The sequence below is a fragment of the Garra rufa genome, chromosome 8 (assembly GCF_049309525.1).
Source record: "Garra rufa chromosome 8, GarRuf1.0, whole genome shotgun sequence".
NCBI classification, from domain to species: domain Eukaryota; kingdom Metazoa; phylum Chordata; class Actinopteri; order Cypriniformes; family Cyprinidae; genus Garra; species Garra rufa.
In genome coordinates, this window is record NC_133368.1 from 51,582,886 (window position 1) to 51,595,785 (window position 12,900).

At 36.2% G+C, this 12,900-nt stretch overlaps 1 protein-coding gene across 1 annotated transcript in view; it reads right to left on the reverse strand.

Moving 5' to 3' along the window:
- Positions 1 to 786: 786 nt before the first annotated feature.
- LOC141340494 (R3H domain-containing protein 1-like) overlaps positions 787 to 12,900 on the reverse strand; it is a 51,086-nt gene continuing 38,972 nt past the window's right edge. The window contains exons 21-26 of the mRNA XM_073845485.1: positions 11,453 to 11,556; positions 7,317 to 7,471; positions 5,696 to 5,840; positions 5,527 to 5,621; positions 4,423 to 4,494; positions 787 to 2,454 (exon numbers count right to left, since the gene is read on the reverse strand). Of these exons, the coding sequence (XP_073701586.1) occupies positions 2,452 to 2,454; positions 4,423 to 4,494; positions 5,527 to 5,621; positions 5,696 to 5,840; positions 7,317 to 7,471; positions 11,453 to 11,556 (574 nt within the window). The 3' untranslated portion in view covers positions 787 to 2,451. The remainder of the gene's footprint in view (positions 2,455 to 4,422; positions 4,495 to 5,526; positions 5,622 to 5,695; positions 5,841 to 7,316; positions 7,472 to 11,452; positions 11,557 to 12,900) is intronic.

Sequence of the window (12,900 nt, forward strand, 5' to 3'; positions counted from 1 at the left end):
TAGATTCACATTTTATTCAGTTCGGGACGAGAAAGGATCGCAAATCATTTGGCTCATTGACTTCTTGATGAAAGCATCTGTTAATGTGAAATCTGAAGTTAGTACAGCTGCTGAATGAAATCACTATTAACATTGATCTGTAAACATCACACTTGTGTTGAGTTGAACATAACAGATACCTGCAGTTCTCCATCAGATCTCCCATTCATCTCAATGACAGCTGCTCACATCTGATCACTGAAAGTCCATTTCACACTGAGAGAAGGTCTGGTCAAACATCTGATAAAACAATCAGTCACTGAAATGTTTCATGGAAGATTTTTTTGTTTAAATATAGATGTATTCATGACTCTCCTCTTGTGAACAACTGACTACCGGACATTACATCTTCACTAATTCATAATTCATATCCAGAGTCTTCTTTTCTCTTCGCCCTATGATCATATAATTCCAGTTGTATAAATGTGTGTCATGGTTAACAAAAGAAGACAACGTGCAGTAAATGTAGCAGTAACTAAAACCATAATAAAATACTTGAAATATATATAAAAAACCTTGCATAAAAAATTTATCAGATAGTTGCCAAAGCAATATTTCTCATTTTCTTTTAAGTGGAAGTACTAAAATTTCAAGGAAAAACTATACACACATAAAAAACTAACAAGTTAATAAAATAAAATCCAATATAAAACAGAAATGATAATAGCATATGAATACTAAAACACTGAAATGTACATAGAATATTTTAATAATGAAAATATTTTAAAAAATCTGTGCTTTATTTACAATATAAATGATTGTGGAAACTATCTCAGTCAATTTTCTGGTCTTCACCATGCATTTTTCTAGCACTGTTTTGTTGTTTTTATATGATGAGAGTGATTCAGGAGTGAATATGCTCTCGCCTGCAGTGCTGAAAGCTGCTTTGACATGAAAAACAATCTTATGCCCTGACTTCAATGTTTTTAGATCAAAATACTGCATTATTGCACACTTTGACTGTGGTATAATGGAGAAGCACTGGATGGTGGAGCATTCCAGCACTAGAGACTCTCTGATAAAAACATCAATTACTGCTGAACAAACAGAAGCTCGACGGCGAGAGAGACGGAGCCTTTATGAGCAGCCCTCGTCCTCATCCTCGTGCGGCGGAGCTCTCCAGATGTTGATTTAATTACACGTTAATAATCTCGCCGGCGCTCAGCCAATTCACAGCCGTACCGGACATTCATATGAAGATAAAGCCATCCATCCTCCCTCCCTCCGGCTCAATAAGAGCAGCGGCAGGTGGGGGATTTCTCCTTTGCCAAATGACTTTGATGTTATTGGAGGAGGAAAAGAAGAGAAGAATCTAGATGAACTGCGGGGCGTTCGCACGGATGAGGTGAACTGCAGGTTAATGTAGCAGACAAATGAGCCAATAAAAGCAGAATTGAGACGAACGACGCCGTCCGTCGCCGCGGATCGCTGGAAAATAAAGCCTGATGAATGACGGAGACGGGAAGAGCGACACCGGAGCAACAACCACCACAAACTGATCGACGGCGTTTGATAAAGTAGATCATTTGGTGTAAACATTTATTGGTTCTCAAACCGAAATAAAAATGGACTCGCACCAGTAAACATCAAACAGCCTTAAGGCTTCCACACGCTTTTCCAAAAGAAAAAATAGATTTATATATATATATATATATATATAGAGAGAGATAGAGAGTTGGTATAAATGTGCAAACTGTTTTCTGTTTTTCTCTTTTTATTTTTCCCCAGTATGAATATAATATTAAAATACCCCCAGAAAATGACATGACGTGTGAAAACGGCAAACACAACCGTTCAACTTATTAAAAATGTGCTGACACAAAGGTGTGGCATAACGTCTTAAATTAAAAACTAAATTTACAAACGAAATTAACAAAAAAAAAAAAAGACATCAACGGAATGATATAAATTATTTACAAAAAAACAGGTTGTGTGTGTCACGGGACAGCGAGACGCGTTTATCTTTGTCCGACTGAAGGCACACCGCGAACGCGTCACATGGAGCGCCGACGGCTGGTGGAGAAAGTGACGGAATACAAATGTGAAACCCAATGGAAAAAGTCCATCTGAAGTGTTTGAACACCAGATCGTTCAAATAAAAAACAACCAACAAACGGTGATAAAAAAATAAAGTAGAACACAGTCCCGGCTGCATTTTGATTTGTTCCAGTCAACTGTCCAATGAGAGAGCAGAACACAGCTGCGGTCCGTTCCACCGTTTCCTTTTTGGACATCAGCGTGTCCGTCAGAGTCCGAAGAGCGTCCCGTTGGGGAATGTGAGCGGGACGGTGTCGGAGGACGTGGGTCACTGCTGACTGGAGCTGGTGTCCTGCACAGGTGTCACAGCAGAGATCCGGCCTCCACACCACTGACGCCCGCTGGACAGGAGCGCCACCTCCAGGACACGACCCGTCACTGCAGGAGACACGGACCACACTCAGAACAAACCCACAACACAATATTCACTGATCCTACAGTCAGGACTGATTCATAATGATCCACTTAAGCTGCAGTGATTTGGTTTTGTTGCATCATTTGTGGGTTACATGCATCACTGTTCCAGAAGATTGAGCACCAATAGCCAGGGCCCAGCTTTTCAAAAATGTAATCTGGATCAAATTGGTCCAGATTTGGAAATCCCATGTTTTCTATCCAGGATTAACTGATCTATCTTACTTTTATGACAGTTTTTTAAAGGAACATTGGGTTGGATCACTGTGAGCAAATCCCACATTTCAGGATTACCAAATCCTGTTTACCAGAGCCTTAAATGGAACCAACAGTGGGTTAGCAAAGTACAACAGGTAGGCAAAATACCAGTGGCCACAAATAGCCATTGTTTGTTTTAACTGTTTTAATTTAAATGTCGTAACTACTTGCAAATGCAACCCAAGGTGGCATGCAACATAATCCTTGCATGCAGTGTTTGGCATAACATTGCAACCAGGCGTCATGTCCCTCTTGATGACGATTTTGATGAACCTGAGCCTGATGTAGAACCAGAACAGCCAGCAATGTTCTTACATAATGAAGGACACACTGGACATTAAAAATTACTTTGAACTATGAGATGATCTGTTGTGGTCATTGCCATTAATATACTGTGGAATTATAGAGCTATGAGCAACAGTGACATTTATTTGACATCTGATAGCTTTGATGTTGTTTTTTTGTTGTTGTTAACTATATCTCATTAGATGTGACATGCGTCATATAGGCTTCAAATATGAAGGAATTTATATATCAGCAGTAACCATTAAGTTTGTGATCATTCACTTAAAAAATAAAACTTTTTTTTTATTTTATTTGGTTAAAAAAAATCACAACTGAATCCACCCGTCTGATGGGATCAGGATAATCCTGTTTTTTTTTTTGGATCAAATAGATCCCAATCTGAGTTCAAAGTTTTGAATAACCCAAAGGGCCGGTTTGATCCAAATTCAAAATCCCTCTTTTACTTTTGAAAAACCCATTTCCAAGATTTGATCCAATCCGTGATCCAAAATACCACTGGATTACTTTTGAAAAACTGGGCCCAGGTTATCATCCAAGGATTTTTTGCGAAATAATATTCAGCGTTTTAAAACGTAGCTGATGGAAACGCCATTTATCGCTAAAATTTCTCTTGTTGACATCTTTTCCCATTTAACCCTCTGGTTGTGTTCAGGTCAAATTGACCTGGAAAAGATTTTCCTTTTCCCGAAAAAACTAGTTAACATTATTGGATTGGACTCAAATGTCCTGACTTTGTTCACACAGGGTATAAGTACTTCTCAGACATTTTTTTTTTAAAAGATTATTATTTTTGGTGGGTTTTATTTCACATAGTCACACTTGTTATAATTCATAATTGCTTATAAATCTGTCATTATGCTATATTATCACCAAATATTGGATTCAATCTTTTTGTCAACTTGTTTTCTTTCATTTAGGACTGGTTTTGTGTTTCTATTTGCATCTGATTAATCGTAGGCCTCATTTATCTGAAAGCAGGCACCTCGTTTTTTGAGTGAAACATTTATGAATAATTTTCACAATATAAAACAAAAAATGTTAAAATAATGTGCACTGTTTCTCACACTAGTGTGCTTTAATGTTTAATCAGGAAGTTTGCTTTTAAATGCTTTTATTTTGTACAAAATTGCAAAAAGTCACACTTGTGGTGTTCCCGGGTCAAAAATGACCCGACTCCAAACAAATGCTTATAAATCTTTCATTTTGCTATATTATCACCAAATATTGGATTCGATCTTACGATGAATCAGACGCAAATAGAAACACAAAAAACAGTCCTAAATGAAGGAGCTTGATGAGCTTGTTGAGGTGTGTTTGATCAGGGTTGGTCCACTGCTGCTCTATCAAACCGTTACCTGTGTCACTTACACTGAAATCTGTAGATAGAGCTTTCCTTTGTGGCTTCCTGCCTCGACCCGCGGGCCGGATCCCCACCGGAGCCTAGACAGAAGATGAACACACTTTAACAACTCAACAATCACTTCTCATTACACTTTCTGTCACAATCTGTATCTATATTCAGTGCTGAGGAGCAATCTAGATATTTTATTTAAATGTTGGCACCTTTAATGCCATTTTTGAAATTGAGGTTTATATATCTCAATAAATAAGCTTTCCATTGATGTATGGTTTGTTAGGATAGGACAATATTTGAAAATCTGGAATCTGAGGGTGCAAAAAAATCTAAAGCTTGAGAAAATCGCATTTAATCTCTTAAATTCTTTGTCATATTTTGGATTTTTTTTTACTGATTTTGGAATACCTGAATTTAAAACATACATTGGAGTAACTTGATAAAAATGGTCTCATTTCACAAAAAACACCCTATATTTTAACACATGGGTGGAATAATTAATATTTTTTATTGTATTTTTTCATAATTTTATGATAAACACAAATAAAATAAAAAATTCAGATTTTTTTTTATCTGAAAGTCTGTTTTTTTAAGATCTGTTTGGCCCATCGTCATGCAGAAAGTTTCTTTTGATTTCACTAGGTGCCAGTAAACAAGGGAAAAATAATTTTCTTTGTAACATTTTGTTTTTAAAGTTATTGAGATTTATTTGAATGGAGGCAATATGTCCTTTAGGTGTCTACATTTAGCAAGATAAGGTACACCTGAATTCAAAAGTGTCCGATTCCCACATACATTGGGCTAAATGGATAAAAATGGTCTCATTTTACACAAAAACACCTTCACTTTTAACACATAATTATTATTGTATTTGTTCACAATCTATAGTTTTCCAACTGTGCATTGAGCTGGCAGTAGAGACTAGGGGCACTGCGCATTTTGAGTTCTGAGCGCTCTTTCCGCATGTTTGGAAAGTCTTTTATCTTTTGGCATGAAACAAAAACTGATCATTTTGACCCATACAATGTATTTTTGGCTATTGCTGCAAATATACCTCAGGGTCACATATCATCATTAGCATATGTTAATGTGATCTGGATTGTGACTGGTGGGCTGACCTGACTGGACACCATGGGCGGGGCTTGAAGTAACGGAGGGCGAATCTGAGGGCTGTACTGGAGCGCCTGTCCCAGCAGAGGGTAACGCATGTCACCTGAAACAACAACAACAACACACCTGATGACCCTCAACACCTCAAGAAACACCAGACAGGACCACAGGACTCACCTTGTCCTGAAACGAAGGATCTGGAGAAATGAGGCATGATGGGAACGGTGTTGAGGCCGGGGCGGATGTTCTTGACGTTAGTGAGGTGTGTCGGTGTGGGGGATTGAGCCGGTGATGAAGACGAGCTGCCCAGCTGAGGACTGCTCTGTGGACAAACCATATAACATCTCAATGAACAACAAACTAAAAATGAGATTAGGATGAGTTTGTTTGTTCATCAGATTTGGAGAAATGTGTGATTCCATCACTGTCTCACCAATGGATCCTCTGGAGTGAATGGGTGCCGTCAGAATGACAGTCCGAACAGCTGATAAAAACATCCACAAATAATCCACACCACTCCAGTCCATCAGTTCACATCTTGACAAGACAAGTGTTAAAATTTAGAGCTGATTTGGACTGTAAACGGTGCTTGATCTGTGCATATTTCTTCTTCTGATTCAGACCAGACCACTTTTCACTGGAGGAAGCGTTATTATGGATTACGGACTTTAATGTACTTGAGTTAAAAACGTCTTAATGCTGGATTTGTTTGAGCTTTTGTCTTCTCAAGATGTGAACTGATGGACTGAAAAGGTGTGGATTATTGTGATGGTTTTATCAGCTGTTTGGACTCTCATTCTGACGGCACCCATTCACTGCAGACTGAAATGTACTTTCCATCAGATCATCCAAGATTAGGATAAGTTTGTTTCTTCATCAGATTTGTATAAATGTGTGATTCCATCACTGTCTCACCAATGGATCCTCTGGAGTGAATGGGTGCCGTCAGAATGAGAGTCCAAACAGCTGATAAAAACATCACAATAATCCACACCACTCCAGTCCATCAGTTCACATCTGGAGAAGACAAAAGCTCAAACAAATCCATCATTAAGACATTTTAACTCAAATACATTGAGTCCATAATCCATAATAATGCTTTCTTCTTTAAAAAAAGTCCATCAAAATCCAGCCACATATTTGTTCAGAGCTGTTTTGGCTTGTAAACGGTGCAGATTTCTCTCCTGATTCAGACCAGACCACTTTTACGGACTTAATGTATTTGAGTTAAAAAAAGTCTTAATACTGGATTTGTTTCAGCTTTTGTCTTGTCAAGATGTGAACTGATGGACTGGAGTGCTGTGGATTATTGTGATGTTTTTATCAGCTGTTTGGACGCTCATTCTGACGGCACCCATTCACTCCAGAGGATCCATTGGTGAGACAGTGATGGAATGACACATTTATACAAATCTGATGAAGAAACAAACTCATCCTAATCTGGGATGGTCAGAGAGTGAGTACATTTACAGCCAAAAATGAATCAATGCTACATCACTAAAGTTCTAAAGCACTAAATGATTAGAATTTCCACAGGCAGGATTTATTTGAATGATATTCTAATGGACTGCGTTGTGACGACATAGAATGCGGAAAACTCTGTAGTCCAAAGGAGCCGTTCGTTGTAGTTCTTGAAAAGGTTTTTTTTTTAAACTAAACATCTCCCTTTGGAGTGGACTTTCAGATTTGTAACTTTGTAGATGTTTTAATGTCCAAACACACACACCACACACTGACTAAGGTTCAAAATGTGAAAAAGCATAATAGGACCCCTTTAACAGTGTCGGCGTGTTCTTACTCGTGACGGTTCCAGAGCGCAGACGTGGTTGGGTTTCTGTGAGCTGTAGTATTTGTTGTGTTTCCACTGCTGCGGTGAATGTGACTGAGGCTGCTGGGACGCAGGTAACGTCAGGTGCATCATCACCATCCCACCTGCTGATGGAGGCGGACCACCTAAACACACAATTACACAATGCCTCATCATCATTTACAATATTAGAATCAGAAACACACAAACTGAGCCGTTACAGGTCTTTCATTCTGCCACCTTCACTGTGTAAGCGCTATGATGATGAACATTAGGAAAACGATGAAGCCACGGTCAAAGCAGGGTTATTTTAGTTCATTAAATCAAAAAACTAAACAACAACAGAATTTCTCATTTTCAACTTGAGGTACTAAAATAACTAACTTTATGTGACCCTGAACCACAAAACAAAAAAAATTGATATTTATACATAATCTGAAACTGAATAAATAATCTTTCCATTGACATATGGTTTGATAGGAGAGGACAATATTTGGCTGAGATACAACTATTTGAAAATCTGGAATCTGAGTGTGCAAAAAAAAACTAAATATTGAGAAAATCACCATTAAAGTTGTCCAAATTAAGTTCTTAGCAATGCATATTACTAATCAAAAATTAAGTTTTGATATATTTATAGTAGGAAATATCTTTATAGAACATGATCTTAATATCCTAATGATTTTTGGCATGAAAGAAAAAGCAATAATTTTGACCCATACAATGCATTTTTGACTATAGCAACAAATATACCTGTGCTTCTCCAGAGTCACAAATAGACATGCAAAACTAATGAAAACTCAACAAAATTATAAAAATTTTAACTAAATGTGAAAACTAAAAAAAATAAAAAATAATAAAAATAAATCTGAAAATATAAAAACCACAATAACAGTATTGTAATGATAGAGATAGATCTATGGTAAATAGAGATATAATGTGATGAAATGGTTTCAAATCCAGGGCACATTAACTCAACAGAAGACTGTTATCCAGACGTCTCACGGTGCGGACAGTGACTCGAGAGCCGTTGAACAGGAGAGTAAAACAGCGCAGAAGAGCCCTCTTTCTCTCGCCGCCTAATCCTCCAATCAAATTAAACCACAAGACGCTCAAGAAGGGGAACAGAAATCTAATTTGAGTATTTGAGGAGCCCTTCTTTTAATTAGTCATTAAAGCGAGCGACAGAGCGATCAGAGAGAAGACGTTCACATTAAGGGAGGATGAGAACGGCAGGAGCCGTGAAGGCCTTCTTTAGGAGATAGCCGTAACCGCAGACAAAGCGGCGCAGGAATTTCTTTTTAATTACCAGCCGTATCTGTTCACTAATGGGATTGTCGGGAGCAGAGAGTGTCATTTCAATTAGCACCTCTACGCCTCGCAGGAAACCACACCAGACCCAAGGTCACACCAAAGAGACGCTCACCGCGACACTTTACAGATGAATCATACGTCCATCCTGTTCTCCAGACACACGCTCTGATCCACGACAATGAGTTTGAGCTTACTGTGCTGCGATCGGTGTGAGAATGAAGAAGAACGAAGAGGAGAAACATGGATCTGTGTCAGAACCAACACGATTAACTACAAATTAATACAAAATAACAAAGTAACGCATGTTACGTAATCAGATGACTTCTTTCAAGTAACGCGTTACGCAAGAAAATATCTGTTACTTTTTTCAAATAAGTAACGCCAGTTACTTTCCCCCTCATTTATTGATTGACAGCTCTCCTGTCCCCATGTTGAGTGAAATTGTAAGATGTTACTTTAGTTCTAGAATAAATGTGAACATGCATTAATTCATCTCACTCACTAAAAAACAGATTCAGTGTTCTTCAAAATGAATAAAAACACTGAAATTCAACACAAACCTGCAATAATTAAATGTTCAATAACACAAATGTCTTTTATGTATTTAATCCCATTTTATGAACTGATGTCTTTGCTTCTGATCTTTGATGATCCAATTCAACCATACTAATAAACAAAAACTTTTATTGCTGAAGAGTGCATTTGGTGTGAAAAAATGCCAAAAATACAACTTTTTATATTAAAAACAAACAAGCAAACCCCGCCCAGATTTAAAAAGTAATACAAAAGTAACGTAACACATTACTTTTCATAAAAGGTAATGTACTTAGTTACTTTTTTAGGGGGTAACTCAATATTGTAATGCATTGCCACAGTCTCAAATATGTTTTGATTATGTCCGATGTTTTTTTTGGAAATAATAGACGTATTTCACTATGTCTTTTCAAATGCCTGAGTCTGTTTAATTTCCTTAATTATAACATTTCTAGCACTATTTTTAAACGTTTATTCAAGCAATAATAAATAAATGATCTCTCACGTATGCTTGTCTAAAACCAGGGATTAAAAATAAATTGGTTCCAAGTAAAAACTGTATTTTTTTTCTTTACATTTCCAGAGAACGAAACAAACGAAATTAAACATTACTTAATAAATTCAAGGCACTATAATTTCCTTATACAACTTTTACAGCTATACAATTAATACAGCTATACGGAATAATTTTATTTCGTCATATTCGTGATTTATGAATTTACATGAAGACTTTGTTTTGGAGTGTAAGCTATTTGTCATGTTTGTATATTTATGAAGAAGAAAATGTATTAGCCGGTTCATTTAATATTCTTGATAAGACATTTTTAGAAGAAGTTAAAAGTTAAGAAAGAAAACTATATATTGAAGGGTATAGGCTAATATTTGTCTTAACTTGTATTACACTGCAGATCGAAATATAATATTTCTTGATCATCTTTAAAATGAGAGAATCACTGACATAATTTAGGGTATACTTTTCTTCAAAAACAAAACTATTTAAATCCGTATAGCAGTAAGTTATGAATTCAGGCCAGACACTGCAGGTGAATAGGGTAATAAATGAACTAATAGTGATCACCTTACTTACCCAGTTGATTCATTACATTGATAATTGCAAATACTTTTTGTATTACAAGTTTTCTAAAATGTTAGGTTTAAATATGCAAATGAGACATTATTTAATTAAATATGTGCTAATTTGCATACATTTCTAGTACAAAAATCTAAACACTGGATGAAGTCAGTTTCAAAATTATATTTGAATTTATTTCACATATTAGAGGGAATTTTTGGTATCTCATTTTGTCACTCCATAATTTAAAAAAATAAAATAAAAAAACCTGAGAAACAGACAGAAAACCTTTTTGGGGGAATAAAATGTTGTATAAAATCAAGCAAATTCTATCTGAACAAATCCCTCTGTAATAATCTTCAGGATATAGACAGGAACACAAATGTAAAGTGTGGTGTGTGTAAGTGCTGCTGAAGTGGAGATTTATGTCTCAGTGTAGGAGAAAACACTCTTGGCCTTTAGAAATCTGTATTGTAATTGAAATCTATTGACACAAATAGATAAAGTGCTATAAAAGAAAGACTTAACAGTGTCTTTGGGGTGTTTTCCTTCCAGTAGTCTGAAAAAACACTTCATGAAACACCAAAAAGACCAAAATCTCAAACTTGACAGGTGCATGAAAAAAAACTGTTTTTGAATGCAGTGTCTCGCCTTAAAAGTAAGACAAAATAAATCACAACAAAAACTTTTTTTTGGACAAAATGAGCAAATTAATGCAGAATGATGTTTGCCAGTGAACGCATCTCCAGCACATAGACACATATAATCGCTGGTGTCGTAAATATTAAACATGTTTAAAAAAATCTATGTGAAAATGACTGACAACTAGTTCTTAAATTGTAAGAATATAATTTTTAGACACCACACATTATGCGACTTTCTGTGCCGACAGCGACCGAGCCAGACTGGAACAGACCTGGTCTGATGCAGATATAGTTCCTGATGGAGATATCATTAACGTAAAAATACAATTGTTTTGGTTGTTGAGTTCCTGATAGTGTAAATAATAATTATTTTTTAACTTAACTTAACATTTTTTAAATTGTGGCTCCTCATTTCTGATCATGAAGAAAATGAAGCAGCTGATGGAGTATTTGTTTGAGCTCAATGATTTACTGGAGTGAAATATTCTGCTAACGTTGGGGCCGTATGTCAGAAGAGCGGAATGCGGTGCAGAGAACACAGAGGAAGAGCCGTATGGATGTACCTGAGCACTGCTGGGCGGGAATCTGTTGCGAGCCGCAGGGTGGCGTGGTGCGGTGAAACGACATCTGCTCCGCTCCTGGAGGAGGCAGGAACCCCACGGAGGAGCTGAGGAGACAAACACACGCACAGCTTCAGCACGTCAGCTGCGGTACAACCGCGGATCATCGGCATTCAGCGCGCCCAGCTTTAATAAGGACACCGGCCCATCTGTGAGCCGCTTCATATGAAGGATGTGCTGCGCTCACATGGCTCTCCTCACGGGACCCGCCGCGTTATATTAAGACCAGCTGCATCTCTGGCCTTATAAATCATCTTGAGCGTGGCCTACTAAAGTCAGAGTCCCCAGAGACCACCTCTTCCTCACCGCACATGCACAACTAACCTGCTTAACCTGTGTGGACAGAGCCGCTTCACAACACAATCAAAACCTTCCATTTCTGAATTTGTAGAAGAGAATTAAATCAGTCTGAATAAAGGAAATATATGGGTTATTGACGAATAAGGCTAATTTTCAAATACAAATAATAATATCTATTGTAATTGTTCAAACATTAGGAATGTTGTGTACACATATTAATTCATATTACAATTTAGTGTTTTATCTAGATTATTTGGGCGTAGCCTTAAATTTCATGTGGTGCGACCATGGTTTATATTAAAATTAATTCACTTCCTTTACATACTTAACATTTCTTTTTTTTTTCTTTTTTTTTTTTTTAGAAACAAAGTATTTGCATTTCTTTTGAGTTTTTGTAAATAGCTCTGATGATTTGTCTAGGAAAAACTTAAACTGATTTATTATGAATACTAACACTATTCTCTTTTTGTAGCTTTATTCCAGTCTGTTTTATAAACCAAGCATTAAACCAAATTAAAACTAACCCAAAATTAACCAGGGTCAATAAAGTTAACTATAACAAATGAAAGCCAATAAAACATTTTCATTACTTGAAAAAGGTTAACTGAAAAAAAAATATGTTGATTTTTTTTCGTAATATTTAAACTTAATTTTTGTAATATTCGTCATTTTTCTCGTAATATGTTGACTTCATTCTTGTAATAAATTTGACTTCGTGCTCGTAGTATTTTGTCCTTATTCTCGAAATATTTTGTCCTTATTTTCGTAGTAATTCAACTTTATTTTCGTAATAATTCAACTTTATTTTCGTAATAATTCGACTTTATTTTCGTAATATTTCAACTTTATTTTCGTAATAATTCGACTTTATTTTCGTAATAATTCGACTTTATTTTCGTAATAATTCGACTTTATTTTCGTAATAATTCGACTTTATTTTCGTAATAATTCGACTTTATTTTCGTAATAATTCGACTTTATTTTCGTAATAATTCGACTTTATTTTCGTAATAATTCGACTTTATTTTCGTAATAATTCGACTTTATTTTCGTAATAATTCGACTTTATTTTCGTAATAATTCGACTTTAT